The 22,923-nt window shown below is 41.4% G+C and overlaps 1 protein-coding gene across 4 annotated transcripts; it reads left to right on the top strand.

The window, feature by feature from the left end:
- Positions 1-47: 47 nt before the first annotated feature.
- On the top strand, positions 48-21,670 carry LOC110851105 (prolactin-releasing peptide receptor). 4 transcript variants are annotated; one of them, XM_035853019.1, is made up of 5 exons: positions 49-573; positions 9,762-10,039; positions 17,359-17,744; positions 17,828-18,393; positions 19,151-21,670. In XM_035853019.1, exons 3-5 carry the CDS (start codon positions 17,372-17,374, stop codon positions 19,571-19,573), a joined length of 1,362 nt encoding a protein of 453 aa, XP_035708912.1. In that variant the 5' UTR covers positions 49-573; positions 9,762-10,039; positions 17,359-17,371; the 3' UTR covers positions 19,574-21,670. The 4 variants fall into 4 exon arrangements, with proteins under 4 accessions (XP_021954435.1, XP_035708912.1, XP_035708913.1 ...); XM_035853020.1 differs by lacking the exon at positions 49-573 and adding an exon at positions 7,703-7,860; XM_035853021.1 differs by lacking the exon at positions 49-573 and adding an exon at positions 7,869-8,017.
- The last annotated feature ends 1,253 nt before the right edge of the window (positions 21,671-22,923 follow it).

Below are 22,923 nucleotides of genomic sequence, written 5' to 3'. Positions count from 1 at the left end.
TCAGTTATGTATCTACCTGCACAAGTCCCTTGACCAGCCAGCAGCAGCAGGAGGATTGGCGACCAACGTAACTTGTCCAATAATGGGATGAGATAGAGATATGAAAGTTGATATTGGCAGTGAATAATGTTCCTTGTATGGAAAATACAAGCAAATCCGGTTGACTAGTCGTCGGATTGAGAGAGATGTAATTCGATGGCAGCATATTATTCTTCTTCGATCTGCAGTATTCACATTATTCTAAATATTGCCAAGTTCTCCGTAATGTTTTGTTCGAATGTCAAAACGACAACAAGTAAAATATATGTCTCATATTTCCATAATTTCATCCAAGAATTGGATAATTGGAATGTTTTTCCAGTAAATATTTTCTAACGTCTTTTATCCAGAAATCATAGTGTTGTTCTGTTCATGTGATCGTTTGATGAACGCGAGAAAAAGTTGATTACAGTGAAATAGGAGCAAGCAATGTGCTCGTGGAGTTCCTGATTGCAAATTAGTGCTCAAGAAGAAGACTCAAATACTCTTGTTGAAAATAATGGTTGGGAGAATCAAACGAGTGAATTATTAATGGTTAGTTAAATTCGTATTCATCAACAGCTTTATATTTATTACGAGTCATGGTGAAACTTCGTCTTTTGGGTAATAGATAAAAGAGATAACAACTTTCTACGTCTTTCCTTTCCACATTTTTATTTTTATTCCAATCAACCATAAAGGTTATAACGTTTCTAAATTAATAGTTAATAAATATGGAATCGCAGTTAGAGGTACATGTGTGTGCATAATCAAATTAGCATACAGGCTACTGCACATCATCCCCACTACGTATGACATTTCTGCCTTACGAAATTGCTGATTGAAATTAGTTATGTATTATTGGAGGAATTTAATAAGGGAAAAATAAGTGGCGCACTTAACTATGTTGTTTAAACATGACTAAATTGCTTCCCCAGGCCTGTCATTTGCTATACAATGGTAATAATGAAAAGAATCGCTATCGTCGTCATTGGTGGCCTTCAGTTTTATTTTGGACGCCAAATATTTGATTTTCTTATTATAGAGGGCAATTTTCAATCATTTTATCAAATAAATAATTAAATTACAGAGAGGAAGAAAAGAAGATAAGAATTGTACAGCATACGTAAATACAATTTTGATGTACTTATCTCCAGCATAATTATTAAGAAGATGTTGCTCAGTTGAATAGATATTATCTCCATTGTAAGTGTAATTATTGTAAGTAGTCGCCATTTCCCAAGACGGAATATGAGTAGGAGGCTCAACAGTTGGCAAAGGATGAAATTTAGTGGTGCACCTTGTCTCTCTCCCGTTCCGCTCATTGTTGTTTAGGCTCATTTACAACGAACAATAAATGTTACGTGCTGGAAAATGGGAATAGTTGATACAGATAATGAACTCCTAATGTACGAGTGACGAGAGAGACAGAGGCTGCTTGACTGGAATTGTCGACGAGGTGCAGAAGAGATCGTGCGGTGGAAAATGTGAGATTGGAAAATTGATGACTTTTGGTAGAGAGAAGGAGAAGAGACGAGAAACACAATAAGTTGTTAATTGCTCGTGATTTCCTTCTTGGTGGGTTCACATTTTGGAATGTCAAGTCCTTCTGTTGGTGCATACACATAATAATAATCTGTGGATGGAGAAAGTGTGGATGGTTTGCTATGCAGGGCACACGACGACGACGAGCACCGCACAAATCCATCCGTGCCCCAGTAGCAGTAGTAGGTTTTGCCTACTTTTCTCTAATCCCCTGTCACAAATGCCCAGCTTTCCCTGCCTGTCTTTCTCTCCTTGCTTTCTCCCTTCCAGTAACGGCCGTGTTGTTTGGCCGGGTCTGAATATGCACTCACTCTTTCGACTAGCTTTCTCCCGACGGATTTCTAGGTAAAGCACTTTCCAACAATGCTTTCCACCTAACTGGGATCTTGCTTAAATTTGCTGTAGCAGTGGCAGGAGGAGCTCTCTTCTTTTTCAATGAACGAAACTCGTCCTCCTTTATTAAGGAGCACATGCTAACAATAATAAATGATGTAGCAATATTCTATTATCTGAGGCAGGCAGGGAGAAAGTAGGAAAAGGAAGAATAATCTTATTGCCGTTTTCCGAGAAGTATTTGTTTACAAATACAAAGCAAAAAGTAGGCGACACACGGGGAGAGGGGGTATCATTACAAATATATTTTTAGTATTATAGTCTTTCTAGAAATTCGTCAACTTTCTTCTGTAAATGTCAATGTATTCAAAGCAAACTGTGACGAGTAAATGGCACGTGGGCGAAGGAAATGTTACCTTGAAAAGACTGACAAGTTTATAATTTCTAGTTTTTACATTGTTTACTCTGTCATCCACACGTTACTTCTTATGCATGCATATGTTATGTACTGCTCGTTCAAACATGTGATTGTTTTCCTCTCTTCAGAGTCATATAAATAATTTGATAACTTGTGATACACATGTATTTACTCGAGGAAGCTCATTCGCAGTATGTGGGAGTGGGTGACTGCATGACTACTTTTGGTGGAGAAAGGTGGATGGATGGACGGATGAACTCGAACCATTTTCAATTCCGTTCCAGACTGGTGTGTGTGTATGTCATCAAAAGTAGTGATGTGATCTGCACCTCAATGAGCTAGCTCACCAGCCAGGAGTCGTCAAGCCTTTTATAAATTGTTCTCTCCTCTCCTCAGAGTCACATGCATGCATTTCATTTAAAGTGAAAGTGTGCTATGGTCATATCCCAGGTGGTCGTCATACTGGGCGACCAGTACATATGTAGGAGGGAGGAGGAGGGGTGGTGGTGGTGGTGGTTGTGATGGAGTAGATTTGGGTCCGAAAATCGTCTGATGGGTGGAATGAAATGGTTGGAAATCAGAAAGGGGAAATAATGATGGATTGTTTGTTGATGGGAATTGACCACCAAGTCGAGTGAATACCAAATACGTGGAAGCAAACTCATTTTCTTGACTGGGAAGAAGAAGTCGTAAATAAATTATCAAGCATATCATCGAGTTACTGCAAGTAAAGGATGGTAGAGAGAGAGACAGCACGTTACGTACATATAAACTAGACACACATCAATCCAAACTGCATTACATTACGGGCTCTTTTATGTACAAGTAAAACTAAATATGTGAATCGCTTACCGATGAATATTTCATGATGAACATTAATTTTTATGCATTTTTTTTCTCAACTTGCCTTTTCATTTTCGTCTCAATTTGCAATTCTTTAAACCTTGTGTTTATTTATAAAGGAAAAAATTCGGCTCGTGTAGAAAAACATATCATTAGTCTTATTTCTTATTATCACTATTATTCGCACTTTCATCTTGATATGAAGATTGTACGTGATTAGAGTCAAAGGAATAACTTTTCTCCTCTGTGATCTTTCGCTTAATATGCACGTCGTCCTGGTTCAAGGTCTCCAACTACAAAACGAGTCTACTTCTTCACGCTTAAATGTAGCCCCCTTCATATGTACAATGCACACACTAATTTGGATTTATAGTATGAGATGTGCTCCGACTAAATTGGTGGCTCCATATGTTGCAGTTAATTTCACTTCCTAACAATCTTGTCATCTCGCATGTGTGCGCATTCATTGTTGAAGGAGAGAAAGGGGAAAAAGGAGTTTCGAAATTTCGGAAGAACATCACTTTCCTGCTCTTCGTCTCCTTCTCTTCCTACACAATTTCAATGACCTCTCTTGACTTTGAGTCATCTTCCTACATAATGAAATGGAGGGTATTATCATGCATGCATCAGGCAAGGAGAGAGCTAGACTACTTAGTTAGTTAGTTAGTTATATGGATGGACCAAGTAATGCACACCTTCTTCTTGCCAGCAGCGATTGGCGAAAAGCTGAACCACACTCTCTCTTTCTCAAACTAACAAGTACAACAAGCAAGTTTCTCTCTTCTTCCTCCTCTTAATTCTTCGTTATAAGCAGTGTGTGTCGGTGGGGCTGAGACAGAGAAAGCAGGAGCGACGTGTGTGCATTTGTATATGGTGGAAGGATTATAAATGAATGACTTCTCAAGTGGGAATTTCCTACCGATACGTCTTCTTCTATCCTACATTTTGGTTAGTTGGATAACCTGGAACAGAAAAGCCGCGCTTATTCGCCCACCTCCTTTGATGATTAGGTTATGAGGCTAGACGTTTGGCAGGAGGCTCGGTGTCTGGTTGGATGGATGCGGATGGCAGTTCCGTTTTTGGGAAAGCCTTATTCCTATTACGACATACATACTTTTCGTGGTTTCTTAGAATTTTTAATCTCAAGTAGAACCCAAAATAATCTTGCATATCGTACACATCGCTATACAAATGCTAATAGAAAAATGTTTTAAAACCAATTACTCCAAGATTCCTGGCATTCTCGCTTCCTTTCTGGAAAGGTGGTGAAAGTTGGACAAGTGCTCTCAGAGTATTAATATCACCTCTCCATCCATGTAAAATTTCCGGTCGGTATCCCCAATAACTTTCTACGCAGGAAGGAAAGAAAGAAAGATTTCGTCAACATTTACACCCTTCTTCTTCTATATATACCTCGCCGACGTTGAAGTAATGGAGGTGGAAATATGGGGAGAAGAGCACTTGACATCACTTCAGCACCTTTTGACATGTTACGAGAGATGGGAATGCATTTACAGGAATACCGCCCGATCCAGATCTGAATTGAGGTTTTTAGTGTTTCAATCAATCACCGAAATTGACTTCAAATTTTAAATTACTAATTAATGCCAGTGGAAAATGTAGCTCCTTAAATTTTTAAAATCCCACGTTTCTTCTAAAAAATACTATGAATTCATTACATACAATGAAGCACATAATTTGGATCATACTCTGTTGAAATGCAGAACTACAGATTTGCAAAGTATATACCATTCCTCCCCCAAATGTGATAAGTGGCATCTCATAATTCGACTAATAGTTGCCTGAAACGCAGCTTGACGCCACGCTTCAGGACTGTTCAATATGCAGAGAACTTAATCCGTGAGTCTAGCACAAGAGAAAACTTATTGAATTATTAAGAAGTCGACAGAGAGAGAGAGAGTTGTAATGGTGAGGAAAGTGAGTGAGTCGTAACAAGACGTCGTCTCCATATACGCACGAATGTATACACGAATTGGAGAAAGGTAGCCTTGGTCGGTCGGTTGGTGGTGCTTTTAATGTGACGGGAGTGAGAGTTGGAGTGTCAGCTAAGCTATGAACAATTTTCCCTTCCCTGCAGTCCTGGTGGTCTCCTTCCTACTAATCTACGACGAGAAGACCGACACACACAGTCAGTTTTCGAGATTGTGTTCAAACAGGCAAGGAAACTACGGCTAGTTGACTGGCTTAGCTCCTCGCGAGTGGGAAGAAAAAGGTGAAGAAGGATTGCGAAAGGAAATATTTAGAGAGGAATTAATTTGCTTGAACCCGAACTGACCAAAAAGTTAGAGTTTCGAAGAAGAGAAGACTTCTTTACCTCATTCATTCAGCTCCTTCTTCTTCTTCTCATTCCTCGCCCCGCTTGGCAAACAAGGTTGATTTACAGATTCTTAAATCAAGAAGGCACACGGCACACACACATACAGACATATATACACATAAAGTTGAGAAAATAGCTATTCTTCCCCTTAGTCAGTTCTTCTCTAAATTTGAACAACTCTTTTAACCGATGGATTAACTTGGTCTCGACTTGTTCTTCTTCTCCTTTAAGTGTGTCCCCCCATCCCCTCATCCTTCTAGTAACACCACCACAATGTACGAATGTACTGCCCCCACCACTTCCTTTCTCCCCTGCTCAAAGTCACTTTATGCTTTCTTCTTATTCTTCTTCTTGCCAACTTGTGAGCCATCCTTCTTCTCCAACTCTTTCCACTCTCAATCCATTCTCTTTCCTTTTCTCTCTCTCTCTCTCCGACCAGTGTGACAGGTTTCCATCAATCTGTCCCGAACGTATTGCTTTATAAGGAAAATTCTTGAAATTCAAATGCCTCAGCTATTTCGAGACTTTGAAAAGAGAAAAAGTACTCGCAATATTGCGTCGTGTTGTGTAACACCGCAGGATTCCAGATGTAAAATGTCATGAACATGCATTCACTCATCACAGGTGCGTTCGTAACTTGTCCAATTGCGCTTGCGACATACTTAATTTGGTGATTCTCTTCCTGTTGGTCTGTCTCTTGGTGGATATTTGGTGTCTGGCTGGTTGGCTGGTTGGTTACAAAGTTATGAATCAGAATCGTTGTTAAACAAGTAGTTTGCCTCATAATTCATTTCATTATTCATTCCATAATAGTTTTTGGTTAAGTTTGCATCAATTTCCGGGAAACGTGTCTCTTTTTACTGCTTGTGTGTGGTGTAAAGTTTAGCGGAAGGAGGACGACAAGAGGTGCAGATTGCAGAGATGAAAGTGGGTGGATTGGTGGGTGGCTTAGCTTTTAAAATTAAATGAGCAAGACAAGGACTGGAGGAGAAAGTCATTTTAAAATCTATCCTCTGCGGCAGTCATGCAAATTAACAAACCACTTTCACCACCACCACGACAAGGTCTTTCTCCTCCCCGTTTAAATCCGACTACCAGGAGAGAGGATAATCATCATGAATGGCAGGGACACACGACTTGCACAAATGTTCCCTCTCACTTCGTCTCTCCTTATTAGACAGGGAGCAAGCAGGGCTGCACTGTATAAATAAGGAGGAACTTATGTAAAAGAAAAGGGATAATGGTCGTGATAATAATAATAATAATAATAATAATAATAATAAACGTCATGAATATTTTAATTCAACAACACGAAGAATCTCTGCAGCTTTTAGCCGGATTTAGAATGAACTTCTTCTTCTGGGTGCGGAACTTCTGTGTGTTCATACATTACCTCACACACGCCAAGAGACACAGGAGAGATACGTACGTTCGTATGTATATCCTTACGGCGAAGAATAAGAGGCATTTATTTCGGAATGTACGAAACGGGAGATAAAGTAGTTGTCAGGAGATGCTAAAAGCCAATAAAATTCAATGGAATGTCTCCAGACAAAGTTTAGGTTGCCCAAGTTTAGAATGAAGAATTTGGCTGAGGAATGCACGCCCAGTCGAATTTAGCTTTTGCTTGGACTTTGTGCGTTAAGTTAACTCTGAGCATAATTATGGAGGACATTATTTCCTAATCTTCTTCCCTTCTGCAGCCCCCATTTAAACGAGAGGTGCATTGCATGGATACATCAATAAATTGTCGAATCTATTAAAAGTGGCTATAAATAAGTGGGGTAGTATTATTACTGCCCGACTCCCGACCCAGTCATGTCATCATCGTCACCCTCGCCAACCTTAGAAGAATGAAGAAGGTGATGATGATGAGGGAACAAAAGGTGTTTCCATTGTTCGAAAAGAGAGTTAAACATAATATACACGTCTAATAACTTGGTCAAGAAGACTGAGACGGAATGAGTGCTCCTTTTTACGTGTGTATTATCCTACAGCCCACTTTTACCCACTTCTTCCTCCGCCAACTAAACTCATTGTATAACACATACACACAGACTGGGTTGGTTTGGTTGGTTGGGATAATGAGGAAAGGGTTGGATGGGTGGTTGGCTGGGTGGCTGGCTGGAGAAAACGGGCGAAAGAGCATGTTTGGTTGGTTTCGGTCGTCTTTTTCAGACCAGAGTCTCACTCCGTCAACTCTCTCCCGTATCGTCAGTTAGTGGGCTCAGTTGCTCGAGTCTGTTCATTCTACGCAGACCGAAGAAGAAGAGGAGGAAGAAAGAAGGTTTTCTTTTTGACTGGGATCTCATCATCCACATCCATCCGGTGGTCAACATATTTCTCGCTCACTCAATCTTACTTGGTATGGTCAGTTATTGTTGTCCCTCATCCTCCTACTCCTCCTTCCGTTGAGACTTTTCGCTTACTTATTTGGAGCCAGCCACAGAGTTAGCATCGCATCATCAAAGAGATCTCTTTGCATCCTGCCATCACCCACCACGCCGTAATCTCCACACCCAGTAAGCCACCCACTTTCTTCTACTTGTTCCTCTGTTTGATCTTTAGCTCTTTATTCTGGCTCTCGGTCCATTGTCTGCCACTGCATGGTCAGGAGGGTGGAGAAAGCAGCAGGGCACTTTGAAGTTGAAGTGTGGACCCAGAGGATGCAGAGAGAGGACACAACTTGATTGGAAATAAGCAGTTAAAGAGAAAGAGAGGGTGTACATACTTTAGAATTGGCTGGTGGGGCTGCGACAGGATGATGAGATGATGGCAGTCGATACAAATAGGTCTCCTTGTGTGATTTGTGAGAGGGTTATTTCACTCTGATGGTTGGCAGCTAAACTATAGATCTTTTAGAAAGGATTGCCCACAAAAGTAAGCATGTGTCAAAAAAACACATATATCGAATTTTGTCTTGAAACTGACCTCGGTGCTTTGGTCGCGTACCGGAATGAATGTAGTGGTCGATCTTGTAACCGGAGGTTGAGAGAATGGTCTTGGTCGGCTTCCTCTTCGGGGCGTATTATTGAATTGAAGAATGTGAAGAATTCAGTTTCCAGAATTCATGGACCGCCTAGGAAAATCCATTAATCATTTAAACATCATCATGAGACTTGTCTGCAGAGTCTCCAGCTCTCTCTCTCCTTTGTCCCTTGACGCAGCATCACATCGGCATCAGGCTCTCTCCTTCATATATTAATTCTACTCCTCACTTTTACTAATAATTTTACACTCATGCACAACCAAGACTCCTGAGAAGTGAGGGAGCAGAAGGAGAGAGAAATCTGAGAAAGACGAAGGAGACGAAAGAGAGAGGAGGCTCACTTTTTCCAGAGTCACCGACTCCTGAAAGAAGTGCCATGTATGTAATAGAAAGAAGTGGTACCACCACTTTGTGTTCAAAAATGAGTCCCCCGCAGAGAAAATTAGGTTGTATCGCGTTCACTCGGGCATTGTTGCGGATGGACAATAAGCTCTCCAGGAAAGAGAGGGGGAGGTTCCGCCCTTCTCCACCACAACCAGTTTGTTATGCTATCATTACTTCCATTTGATTGCCTGAGGTTTAATCGTCCGAGTTGTAAATTCGGAAGTCAGAATGCATGGTGGTGGTGTTCGTGGTGAGAGAAAGTAAATGCGCGTATATTGTATTTCTAGATCAGCGGGTGATTGCTTTCTCCTCAGAAATAGCCTCAAACCTTGAATGATTTGGTGGCAGTTTTGTCAGAAACCTCTGATCTGTCGAACAAAGTGGAATTTTCCAAGTGGCTTTGTTTCACAGAGACATTGCTCCAAAGTGGTTCCAACTGCCACTCGGGAATCAAATCCTAAAATCTGATCTGCTCCACCTTTTGAGGTCTTTTACGGCGCTCGGGTTCATCCTTCAATGTCAGCTCCGCAATCATTGAACCTCCCCCTGGCTCCTTCCTCCATGTATATTTTAAGGTCGTCCTCGTCGCAGGTTGGCAGATAGATTTCATCATTTTAGTGAGAGAAGGAATGAACCATCGTGTTTATCAACTCTCTGGATATTATTATCGCAAAGCCTCTCATACTTAGCACCACCAGCACCACACTTCATTTTTGACATTACGGTTAGTTGGCGAAGGTCTCACTTTTGACAAGTTAAGAACAAATTCAACAACCACTTATTATATATGCATGAGCAGTCTAATGCACGTTCTGTTTGCAATCCGGAATACATAATATTGCAAATCAGACACTCACAATCCAATCCTATACATTTTGATTCCCTGTTTTCAGACTATTGCGAACAATTGAACACTTGATATCACGTAATGCATCATCATCATCATCACTACCACCACCATCAAGAGAACTGAGCTGCTTCTGTGTCGGGCTGACTGAGTGGTGTTGGAGAAAATTTGTGGAAGAAAAAGGGCATCAGCTCACTCATCATCCATCAGTTATCATCACCCGTCATCCTTCAACTCTGCTCTCTCTGCTCTCTCTCTCTCTCTCCATACATACATCGAAACTATTGCCACCTCCTCTCACAAACTGCTGCGACGACTACTACGGTAAGAACATTTATTTGGCATTTCAACCCTTTTTGCAATTGACAGACATTAGTTGTTGAGATTTGTGTGTACACAAATAGGGGTTTTGTAAGCATGCCAAAAGATAAGTACATAGATTTTCCTCCAGTTAGTTCATTTCACTTGGGGAAAGATTACACCCACGAATAAACTCGTTGGCCATGGATAGCAGTAAGCAGTCAGGGTAAGGGCTGCTAATGCTATCCGGGTTTTGATGACAGTGCATAGCATGCCCATCATCGGAATGCATAACGATACACGATGCAGGACTAGGAAAGCAGGGAAAGTGAGATTATTACGAAGCCTTCGTACAATGCGGTCTCATCCTGGGTTGAAATATTTGGGATGAAAAGAGGACATGAAACTGAAAAGAAAGCCGTCCCGACTGCTCCGTAGGTACGCAAATTGCACTCACAGTTTCCAATATTCTCAACAAAATTTAATACTTTTAATTGACTCGGCTCTCACGTTGCCCATAAACGGCGAGTCAGCATATGCTTCCCCATACAATTGCCCTCCTCGTGCCAAATGGATTTCACAATTGCACAATGGTAGCGACGAGTATAAAGCGGAGAGTCTGGGGCGAAATGACAGATGCCAATTAATTGTAGTGCACTACTCGATGAACGAAGGTCGTCCCCTTAATTATTTGCAATCTCATCATCAGTTGAGAAACTGGTGGCGCATGGATGCAGCAGACAGAAGGATTTTGCCTAATTCATTGTTCACGTCTTTGGGGAAAGTTTCATAATTGCATAAAACGAAGCTACCCGGATTCATAAAAGTTATAACTTTCGGTGTGATTTCATAAGCTCGTGGATTACCCTGACACACTTTGGTGGATGTCATCATAATTATTTTCATGATGAGGCAAGTGGGATTGTTGAGATAAATGTAGCCGACAAGGGTGATATTCACACGAGATTATTTTTACGCTGAAGGAGTCCGGGGGTGGAAATATTGTGTTGAAATACTTATCAGCCCCGCTTACGAGACATGCATAGTATTTACACCAGGAAGAAAATGCAATTATCCAGCTCGTACTATTTGACGAACAAATTTTGGCTGAGCCTGTATCTCTCCAAGTTTGGATGGATGATCACGAGGATGATGATGAGGATTTCAAATAAATCTACAAATTTGCCCAATAGATCAAACCAAGTCAAATAAATAGATAAATATAGGCAGGCGCGGATGGTGCAGTCAGCCGTGGAAATGAAATAACGTGTCATTTTCTCTATTTGTATTTACTCGGGACATTATCACCACTACTGTTGCAATTAATCAATGTACCCCGTAAATACACACATACACACACACTCACACACACACTAAAGATTTACGGCAAAGCTTGTTTCTGCAAATAATATTTTGCAAAATGACACAATTACGAGTAAGTTGATTAGACCGAATGCATGGTTGAGAGGGATTCTTCTATTAGATTTGCTAAAGGTTACACTGGATGAACAAGTCTTGTGAAAACCAAATTATTTCAACACCACCACTCAATCCCAACTTGGAGTTTTAGTTTAGTTTACCAAGTAAGTTTCTTATTCTTTCTCTCTCTCACACTATTCACAACTCTTCTGCCAAGACGTCAATTCTCCTCTCTTTCTTATACAACTCTGGTTCATGCATCAGTTGAGAATTTGATGCTTGTTAATACAAAAAAGTTTCAGGTTGATCTGAAAAACTGGAGAAAATTATCATCATCATGCATCATCATACCTTAGCGTGATAATTTTAAGGATAATTCATGCAGATATTATGGCATTACGATCCTTGAGGGAATGCTCATTTCCCCGGTTTGAGATAATTTAATAACACGAGTGACAAAAGGAACTATGTACATATGCGAAATGACAAGTTGTACTTTTTTAGTGCGAATGGATTCACACAAATTAGACGACATTTTAAAACAAGGTTGCATATTGCGTCTGAAAAATGTAATATAATGGGAGAAACTGGGCTACAAATAGTTTTGGCCCTTACTTCGAAATGAATTTTGTACTAAAAAATGTGGAACGTGATCCATAAATTTGCATCTCCAAATCGTGTGACGCATGAATTTATGTCCAATAACAAACTTTCGACGTCCTCAATTGTTTTCTATAACAGTAAAATTTTGTTCATCTCTGGTAAGAAGGATCGAGAAAGTTTGTTTCCGAATTTTACGTAAAAGGTAATTTGAGCCCGGGCCGTTTATAGGTATCTACGTTCGTATGCATGCAGCCGACACCCAGCCCAGTAGGACATTGTAGTCAATCAATTCATTACATATTTTCAGCAAATAAGTTTAATTACACAGTGTTATTTCCTTCGAAATTAGTGGGGTGCGCTTAAAAAGTTAGGACAGCGTGAGCATTCAGTTGAGTAACTATTATTTTAACCAACTGCCCTGCTGAGCAAAAGTTTTTAACAATGCGGCAGTGTTCAACAGTTTTTAACAAGTTGTGCAAAAGTTGTGTGTCTGCATTTACTTATTTGTGTTATCTGGAAAAGGTTCTCGGGGCAGTGGTGCTACCGGGTACGGAGCAGTTTAGTCAGCTACAATAAGCTCATTGACTAGGTGATTTTTTGCCCCTACGACTAAACTAAGTATGCTCACTTGGTATGAATTGCCAACCTGTATCTAAATAGTTAACCAAATAAGAGGATTGAATGCGTTTTTGTATGAATATCTGTTAGTTTTTGGCTGAGAGACAGCCTTATCCGAGAAGATAAGTATCTGGATGAAAGGAGATTTTGTATATATGCCAGCCAGCACGACTAGGACGACCCACACTCCTCCCCCGCCTTCCTTGTCTTGGCTTGCAAATGTTTGAATGAATAATGTCCACCCTGCTGGTACACTCTGCCAAAGCCAAGTGCTGCTCTTGTCGTCCAACTTGTGAAAAATCTCCACTTTCCTGTCTGAGACCCCCAAGTCGAAGTTCTCTCCTCTTCTCGCAGTTTGGAAACTTTTGATATTTTTATTTATGTTGAAGTAAAGCTATCTTCCGCGCGGAGGAGGACGGAGTTCGTAGAGTCGAGATGGTCGAAGAAAGTGGCAAGAACGAGAGATGATGACTTGAGGCTCTGCTAGCAGACTGGTCGGGTTGGCTTATTTGCAATATGTATTACGGCATAGCGGGAGGGAAAGGGGGATAAAATGAGTGGGGTTCGCCACGTCGCCGGGTTAAAGTAATTCATAATCGTGGCGAAAAAGAAAGTCGGCATACGTACTCTGTGAACTTTTCGTGCGTGGAGAACATATGCAGAAAGAGAGAGAACTAGTCGGGACAATTCAAACCGACATTTTCCACTTTTTTGCTTACTTACCCTCCCTACAACTTCATTCCGCTAACTAACTACACCCCCCTTGCTGCATGGTTAGTACAGATGGTTTGGCAAATCTGGGAGAAAGTTTTCTCTAAATTAAGTAAACATTACAACTTTTTCTGCATATAGACTAAAAAATGAAATCTTAATTTGACACACAAATTTTGGAAGCAGTTCTATCTAGGTTTACAGAGTGTAAAAAAGTTAGTCGGGTTCCTTCCCGTTAAAAATTTGTCACTTTTTTATGACTCGATTTATCTTCCTTATATATACAGACGAACGAATACATATCTACGCTCTCATATTTTTCACGCCAGACAAGATTTTTATTAGATATTACATAATCGAATCAGCGCTTCTGTCCTACTTCTAGTTAATTAGGAGATAAGCGTTGATCCTGTGTGGGGAAGAAATTATGAGACTTTACTTTAACACAGTTGGAAAGCACTTGTCGATCTCCAAAATGAAACTTGCAACTTCAACAAAATCTCCATTAAGCATCAACAGATTTGATGTGATTTCTTCCACTCATTCATTCCCCTTCTTGACAATAATGCATTTACCGAGAAAACTACCAAATAACCAGAACCACTCGAAACTGACTGACTGAATGAACACGAGTTGTTTATAAGCCATACACTTTGTTTGCTTGCTCGGTTTGTATATAAATGCAAATGGATGCTTGAGATTTCAACAGAGAAGCCACAGAATTTTGAACATCTATTCCATTCCAACGAGCCAAACTCGAAAACTTGGGTTTTTGAGGGAAAGTCGCGAGAGAGGCTGGTCCTCCGTCTCTCCTTATTCCTGCATCGCCTGGAACTTTTCTGCGTCCAAATCTTGGGTTGGGGTTTGCCAAATTGTTTCCGTGTTGTATGTGTAGCTTTAAATGTTGGAGAGTGAGTGCAGTGACAGCGTGTATCTAGTTTGCTTGGAAGGCTTTCCTACTTTCACCTCCATTTGAGAATTAGTACTGAGACTCTTCAGACCTTCTTCTTCTCTGGCACCATTATTCTCAAAATTATATGTCCGCAAAGAGTGGAAAGGGAGTCGTACCATGCGTTCCTTAAGCTACAACAACAACACAACATCCACCCACCAACTTGCAATCATTACCCGTGAAAATGGGCGCTTTCAATTACAGCGTCTAAAGCCGTCATGATTTAGGATTTGGCAGAATTGGTGAACATTCCTCGGTAGGCAGGCACGTTTCCGGACTAAATTTGTGGGACGAGAGAGGAGAAGTCCTCAAGTGAAATCTTAATGGCACCAATGAACTATAAACAGCTACTCACAATCACACGTCTCCCTCTTCAAGCCCACCGAATCGAATACATAAAGCTCCAAAATGCTTTTACGTTTTATACGATCATTGGGGAGTTTCTCGCCCTCCACAAAGAGTTGAATCCCATGACAGAAGACTTCCCTTCAACCACCACCACCCCACTAACAGTAACAACCGGGCATGCAACAACATCGAAATTTTTACAGTTGTATCGCGATCTCGTAGAATTCAAAGTCTTCCAGTCCTTCTGTTCCTTATTCCCACTTTCACTCCTTCCCAGCTAACCGTATGCACGTGGGTGGGTGTGTGTGTGTACGTACACCATGCTGCTTTCACCCAGTGCATGCATAGTTGGCTGGTGAAACACTCCTCTTTAATTCCCCATTCTGTATTCGCAGTACCCCAGCCAGCCAGCCAGCCAAGCATCCATCCAACAAGCCATGTCAGCAGTATAGGGAGAGATAAAGGACGAGGAAAAAATCAGAATATTCTGTTTGAAGTTGCTCGCGAGCTAAGCTGGTTGGTTGAGGAGGAGGAGAAAAACTGCAGACAGATCGAGGAGAGGAAACCAATTCTTGGTTTCATTAAGCAGCCAAAATGGGAGAGAAAATCATTAAAATCGTTTGATACACATTGGTGCTGCCGTCGAGCCTGCTTATCAGCTTGCTAGGAAAAACATTGAGGCGAGAAAGAGAAAGACCGGGATAAATGTTCTCCTAATTCATAGACTTTCAATTTCATTCTTCATTTTGGCAAATGAACGAAGCGTAATGAGCCATTAATAATCACAACCCAACAGTTTTGGAGGCCCCATAAAATTAAAGAATTATTGTAGATTATGGGGACGATTGTGTTTATACAGTTTGCAAAGTGCATTGACAGAGTCGGATGGGTATTAGGTTTTTAAAAGCTCTCTTCTCGGTCGGGTTATTGGGAAGTCGAGGCCGGAGAAGATGTGAGTATGTAAGCCTTTTGAATACGCTGTTATTGAGATGATTATTGCTACGGATTTCATCCTACTCCTTCTCCAACTTTCTTTTCAGAGTGCTGTAATATTTGCTGCTTCGGGTCGTGAGGAGACTTGAAGTGGCTTTCAAATTAATTTAGTGTACACGTTTACCATTCTCTCCTCCTCCTCCTCGCTAACAAGTGGAGAGTGTAACAAAAACTTGTTTTTCTTCTTCTTCCTGCTCTCCTATTCCAATTTACTTTTAGTTCCATTCGACCTCAGCATTGCAGGCAGGTTGAGGAGAGAGATACAGAAAAACTGCGAGGAGAGGCAAATCGAGTGAGAGCAACAATTTTAGAAATGCGAAACTAAAAGACTCTCCATGTGTTATTTTTACATTAAAGACGGTCGGTGGTGGTGGTGGTGGTGATATTGGAACGATCCGACGAAAAGTTTTGCTCGCACTCGCACAATTCATCCGTCGTCATCCCCCCGTCCCTGGTGGTTAGTTGCTGTTTTCGTAATTGCAAACTGATACCGGAGAAAAGCAAAGGTTAAAAAAAGTAAAAGACTAACAATCTGTAATGGAGACTTGAGTGGAGGAATGTAAGGTTTGCGTTGTACTTTCTCTCCTCCAAATCAACCACAATTACGACGTGATGGATCGTCTCATTGTTACAAGTAGCAATACTGACTGGTCGGTAATGTGACTTTGGTGGACACTGAGGAGGGATACGATACGAAGAAAGTGGTAAATTTTACCAAGAAATGTGAATCAGAGTCGAATTGTTATGATGGCGAATTGCTATTTTTGTCTCGGTAAAAATTTGGCCTTTTGCGCAATATGTGTATGCATGCACTTACATAAGTAGAATGTGCTGTGGCCCGTCTTGGTTTCATATTGCACGCAATCTTAAACTCTGGCTGATTTATGGAGCTGTCGTTGTGCAAGGATTTGATTCCTCTTCACGACGGAATTCTCACCCGTCAGTCGTAGGAAGGGCCATGTTTTAGGAAATGGGAACCTTCTGCCGGGGAGAATAATATTGGGAAAGCCGTCAAGTTTACGACGAGCATTCCGTGGAGACTTTGTTGGTGGAGAGATAAACTGTGTCGATGCTCTCGAGATCGATACATTCTCTTAGGTTGTTATAATGCTGTTTTTATTTATTTTGCCTTTTGTGCCTCCCAATCACAACCTTTTGAGCCGTGTGTATGGTTCAATCATGGTGACAACCAAGGGCTCGATTATCTGACGGAGTACAAGCGACAAACGGTGATGTGCCGCCATCAAAGTTTCCTGTCAGGTTTTAAAGGTACCACTGCGAGAATATGAATGAGAAAAAAAGGCTTGGTTTGGGATTTGGCTTACTTTTATGTATGCCCAAACACAATGGAGAAGAAGATTTTGTTAGCTTCTTGGTCGTGGCAGATTCTTGGCTCTCTCTCTCTCGACCACCTTTGCCCATACATGTATGCTTGCCTATTATTTTTCACGTCCTATCCATTTCTCCATCTCTCTCTAAATGCTGCTTATATTACCATTTTCTTGCTGATATGAGGGGGCAAAAAGAGGGAGACGTTTTACCAGACGCGACGATCTGTGAGAGAGAAAGTGAGAGAGTGCTTAGCCAAGTGGGAATGCGAGCTGGTGGGGAAAGTGGAATGAGATTAGAGAGTTATTAAGTCTGGGCGAGATTGGACAAGGGAAAATGAACTAACAAGTGTTTTACATTAATTCAACAGGCACACCATCATCATGGAGGACGAAAATGGTTGGGATGAAAATTTGACGACCTCCATTTACACGGACGGCAACTACTTTAATCAGTCCTACATGTACACGAATGATTCCGGGAGTCTGGACGTAATTAATCATGCGGGTGTGCAGGCCCTCTTCTACGTCATTTACACCCAAATCTTTGTCCTTGGAATTTTCGGAAACGTCCTCGTCTGCTATGTCGTAGGACGAAACAAGGCGATGCAAACGGTGACCAACTTTTTCATCACGAATCTCGCTCTGGCTGATATCCTCCTCTGCGCCCTTGCCGTGCCCTTCACCCCGTTGTACACCTTCCTCGAGGAGTGGATCTTTGGCCGCGTGCTCTGTCACCTCGTTCCTTACGCTCAAGGTATGTCGTCTCATCTTCCAAAAATTGATATGCCTCCTTTATGCCATCGAGTGAAAGTAGACGTATCCATTTTTCCGCTCAAGGTACGTCCGTCTACATCTCGACCCTCACTCTGACCTCGATCGCAGTGGATCGCTTCTTCGTGATCATCTATCCTTTCAAGCCCCGCATGCGACTTACCGTATGCCTCCTCATCATCACGGGGATTTGGATCTTTGCCCTCCTGGCTACCCTTCCGTACGGAATTTTCCTCGAGTACAAGATGGAAAGTGGCAAGTATACTTGTAGCGAGGCTTGGCCCTCTCCTAAAGAACGGAACGTCTTTTCCGCCTGCACAACCAGCATGCAGTTCATCCTCCCCTTCATCGTCATCCTCTTTTGCTACATCAAAGTCTCCATTAAACTAGCCGATCGGGCCAAGGCGAAACCTGGGAGCAAGAACAGTAAGAAAGAGGCCCTGGAAAGGGAACGGAAACGCAGAACGAATCGGATGCTTATCGCGATGGTGATGATTTTCGGAGTTTGTTGGCTCCCAATCAATGTCCTCAACCTTCTCAATGACGTGTATCCGGATGCGGCGGCATGGGAGTATTACAATTTATGCTTCTTCATCTCTCATGCCATCGCCATGTCATCGTGCTGTTACAACGTAAGCAAATTCCAATTTCTTTCCAATTCCCTAATCCGGTCCAAAAACTGCGGGGTGCATAAAGTAGCTGGAAAATTGTCGGATCATGAATGAGAAGAAGAACCGTTAGTGGCCAGCTTTCCATCTCGCATCCTATCAACCCAGCCATTCATGATAGTTGATGGTGCTTGGTGAAAGCGTGGTGGTGAAAGTTATGGGGAAAGTAGGGCTGGAGGAGGAGGAAAAAGCCATGCAGTCAGTTGTGATGCAGCAGTCAGCAAAGTACATGTAGTAATGTGCATTTGAGATAAAATGAGGAAATGAAAATGTGTCCCATGAATCTTCAGCTGTCAAAGACATTCCAATCCAAATCACGAAAGTTCATTTTTAACAATAAATTCTTTATTCGAATCAAAGGAGAATATAGTTAAGAAGCAGTTTCGAATTTTTGACGTGGTAGGTTCCTCCCTCAGTCTCTTGACACCAAGCTGCCTCAAGCCTCGCAGATTTTCGTAGTAAAAGCATAGTTACGTTGAATGGCAGGAAGTGATTTGTTCATTTCCTTTCCCTTCTTGGTTCCTCTCCGCTATGGTTCAGTCGTCTCTGTCATTTTTAATGCTTGTTTATTAGGAAATAAGACAGTTTTGAGGATGGCGGATTGTAAAATAATATGATTTCGAAATCATCTTCCACGAATTTCGCCCCCCATTTATCGAGTTGAATGTCGCTGTTATTGATCTGTTGTGATTGTCTGTCTGTCTCTGTCTCTCTCTTGCAGCCGTGGTTGTACGCCTGGCTGAATGAAAATTTCCGGAAGGAATTCAAACAAGTTTTGCCCTGCTTTTCATCCGCCCAACGGGCCGTGAACCGGACCAGCCGACGGTTGGTCTCAGAGAGAACGTGCAACGGGAACGACACGGTGCAGGAGACGTTGATGCCTCCCTCCCAGCAAACGAAGGTCATCTCGCCCTCCTCCGAACACGGGCAGCAGACTGGATCCACCAACCTTGGAACTCTGGACACGATTGACGAGCAGGATTCACAGTTGCAAACGCCAGTCATGAACGTCAATTATGAAAACGTGACAGCGACCTATTATTCCTCCACCAATGAAGTGGAAGTGCACATCCCGTTCGTCCAAAATCAAATAGACTGCTCTGGCCAACAAAGCAACGAAAACAACACTGTCATGGCCGACTAATTTGCCGTCTCCACTGCCCCAGGATACTCATCCCCATAAACGTTCCTCCTCCTTGTTTTCCTTTCCTAATTCTTGGGTGAATGCAGCAGCCTGGGAATTACTTTTATGAGGGGGTGGTCGTAATTCAAGGATAACGTGATGGTGAGTGAATGAGCGAATGCTACACCATTGTTGTGTGGCTGTTCTAAATATACGACGTCTTTTGATGCCGGGGTACATGATACGTATTCTTCTAACTACTCATTATTATCATTATTATTACAAGAGTCCCTCTATCCATACATCTCTCCTGCATACTTTCTCCTGAGTCGCACCAGTCTCCTCTCGAAAGAAGAAGACTGTCAATATGGAATTTGCTCACCATTGTAGAGTGGCCATGCTTCATATTGATACCTGCTGCCTCCCAGGGTCTCTCTCTCTCTCTATTAGTATTTGTGGTGTAATGTCGTGTAGAGTGGGACGTGACCCCCCGTAGATTCTGAACATGTAGCCACTAAGGATGGTTGGGAGCACAATTGTTGAACGTGGCGCGAGGAAACTCTCGAGTCATCTCCATCATAATCATAGACTAAACTACTTACCAAAACTCACTCGTCGTACGATGATGCTTCTTCTTCTACGTACGTTTTTCTCCGTACATACGTAGCTTATTTATTATATTAACTTGAACAGGGGAAAGTCACCAAGCCCACTTTTTGTCGGATTTTGGGAGAGAAAAGTGGATGGCTTGGCTATGATTACATTATTATACGGATACCGGATAGACTTAAAATTAAGCTGATAGATAATATTACTTCATCACATCGCTACTTTAGATCAATTTATACCGTCACTTCTGATGTACATAGTTTCCAATCGTACACACCACACACAAGTCCCATCGACCAAACAAGGAATTTGGTATCTGGACCGGATATATTACCGCATGTGATGATTTGTTGTACCTCTCCGTCTCAGGGGGACTATACAAACACCGCTATGGAATAGTTTATGAGACTCCGTACGTCGCACACTCTTCAGCCCATGTTGACCTAGGAGTAGCGTTGTTTCGCCAACCCCGGAGTAGGATGTGGCGACGACGGTGCTAACACGATGTAGTGGATTAGAATAAAAAGAGATTTATGTGGCAGCTTATTATACACACCAGATACATACACACACAATGCAGAACGTGGTAAAAGAAAGGGGAAAATCTGCTTCAAAAAGAAGGCAGAGAATGATTGGTGTCCTGACAAAAGTACCTCAAACACTTTTACTCGTCAGTCATGAATATTGCATCGTGCTGGTGATCATTATCTTTATGGTGAGTGAGTGAATCTTAATTTAATACGCATGTGCTAACTGGAACAACAGCAAGCAAAATGTCTTGGGTAAAAAATGTTGTGATGTGATTGCATGGTGCGAAAAAAAGTATTACTCTTATATTCTCGTACTCATATACTTGTACTTATTGATACTGATGATGCAGCGTTATTGTATATGTATTTGTAACAAAAAGATTGATAAACCAGATAAAAATATGTATATAAATTATTATCAACATTTCACTTTACTCTCTCTCGTACAGTGTTGTAATATCAATTTTTGCCAAGAGAGTATGGATAACAACAACAGGTTGTTATCAACCAGGTTCCTATCCGTATACCACCAAGAAACACAATTACCATCTAAATATGTACATACTCTCACTGGTCTCAATGTATTGTTGTTGTGCTTTCATGTAAAATATGTACGTAGTTCTGTGTTCTGTGTATTTAGCGAGTTTGCGTTGTTGTTCATTGTTCTCAGAGTTTTGAGCCCACAGAGGTAAAGTAAATGTATGTATAAATTTAAATATGTATGGAAATTATATGTTGTTTAATGATGTGACCACTCTTTATTACTTTATAAATCTTGTGATGTGTGTTCTTCCATCATGAATTATGTGTAAAAACGAAAATGAAATAACACAATTAGAGAGAACTACTAAATACAATATATTGGCCAAGAGAAATTAATAGAATTATTATCAATGTGGGTACAGAAAATTTAAATTTAAATACGATTCATGTGTAAAAGTGGACGTTTTTATTGAATAAAAGAATTTATTACTACTAATAATAACGATAACAGATTTGAATTGGCATGTTCCCCTCCTCCGGTTCACTGCTCTAGGTGTTCATTAACCACACCTGCGGGACCAAAGCCATAACGGGCACTCTAAAGAGCACGCATTCAACTGCAATGAAAGCAATTCTGAAATGGTGAGAAATTCATTTGGAACTGGACTGGAAGAGAGAGGGTTTTGGGTTAAATCTTGAGTTTTTGGGGTGGATGGTTTCATGTACATACTTTCTCCATCACTTTGGTGGTGGTCGTGGTAGGAAATGAAATGCAGCTCGCTCGACGATTCCTGATGAAGAAGAAGAAGGTCGTACCACGACCAAGGCGCCGTAATATATACTGATTTAGCACGAAGAAGAAAGTTGTAATATTCTTGTACACTTTTACTACTAAATTTAAGCGTCCAACACTAAAAGCAATATCTCGCCTTGCCTTCATGCCACGAAAAGTAAACATTTTACTCTATAGTACCTTTGCATACGTATCTGTATAAATTAAGCACATAAAATTATGCATATCCGCAATGTCAGCATGCACTGGGTTGGTCTGGCTGGGTGGCTGGCTGCCTGCATAAAAACTTTTCAGCGAAATTGGATCAAATATAATAAAGTTGAATGCTCATGGACAAACCAAACCAGAGAGTTCACCTTCAAACAAACTCTGTTGTTTTGTGGTTGCAACCACCGTCTGATTTAATAGAATTAACAAACGTCATAATTTGCCAAGTTATCGTTACAATCTCACGTTCAATCATGATTCTTATCTTCGTGATCTTCGTATAGAACACGCGAAAACAAAGTGGAGGAGAAAGCATGCCTTTGCATTGTTCTTTCCATACTTTTCGCCCTTGCGGCAACAACTCCTACACCTTTTTCGAGGTTATTTATTTATATTGCCCCCTCAACATTTTATTGGGCGGAGAAAGAGCAGGATAGACAATAAGTAAGGGTAGTTTGTCCTACATATGAAATTGCATCCTTTCAACGAGGCAAAGATACATGGGTGTGTGTGTGGTATCACCTTTTGATACCCTCTTAGGTCAAGTCTAAGTCTGTTGATCCAGGGCCAAAATTGATGGAAAAGTACCGTATATACACGTTCTCTAATGTGCGGCTTGATAACACATTTCCGGGTCCGGACATGAAATTATAGGAGTTTCGCTCACAATAATGCTGAGCCGAGTTTCCTGGCTCTCTTTTTCTCTCTGCGTCCAAAAAGTGAGCACTCGCGTTCCATGTCGAGCTACC

Source organism: Folsomia candida, unplaced genomic scaffold, assembly GCF_002217175.1.
Source record: "Folsomia candida strain VU population unplaced genomic scaffold, ASM221717v1 Fcan01_Sc006, whole genome shotgun sequence".
Classification (NCBI taxonomy): domain Eukaryota; kingdom Metazoa; phylum Arthropoda; class Collembola; order Entomobryomorpha; family Isotomidae; genus Folsomia; species Folsomia candida.
The sequence above is the reverse complement of the archived record's forward strand: the minus strand, read 5'-3'. Positions and strand labels throughout refer to the sequence as shown.

Bases quoted from the DNA above. Each gene is read 5' to 3' on its own strand.
- LOC110851105 (XM_022098743.2), top strand. From the start codon at position 17,372: ATGGAGGACGAAAATGGTTGGGATGAAAATTTGACGACCTCCATTTAC. The intron at 17,745-17,827 runs GTATGTCGTCTC...TTTCCGCTCAAG, and splicing joins CCTCGTTCCTTACGCTCAAG to GTACGTCCGTCTACATCTCG. The intron at 18,394-19,150 runs GTAAGCAAATTC...TCTCTCTTGCAG, and splicing joins TGTCATCGTGCTGTTACAAC to CCGTGGTTGTACGCCTGGCT.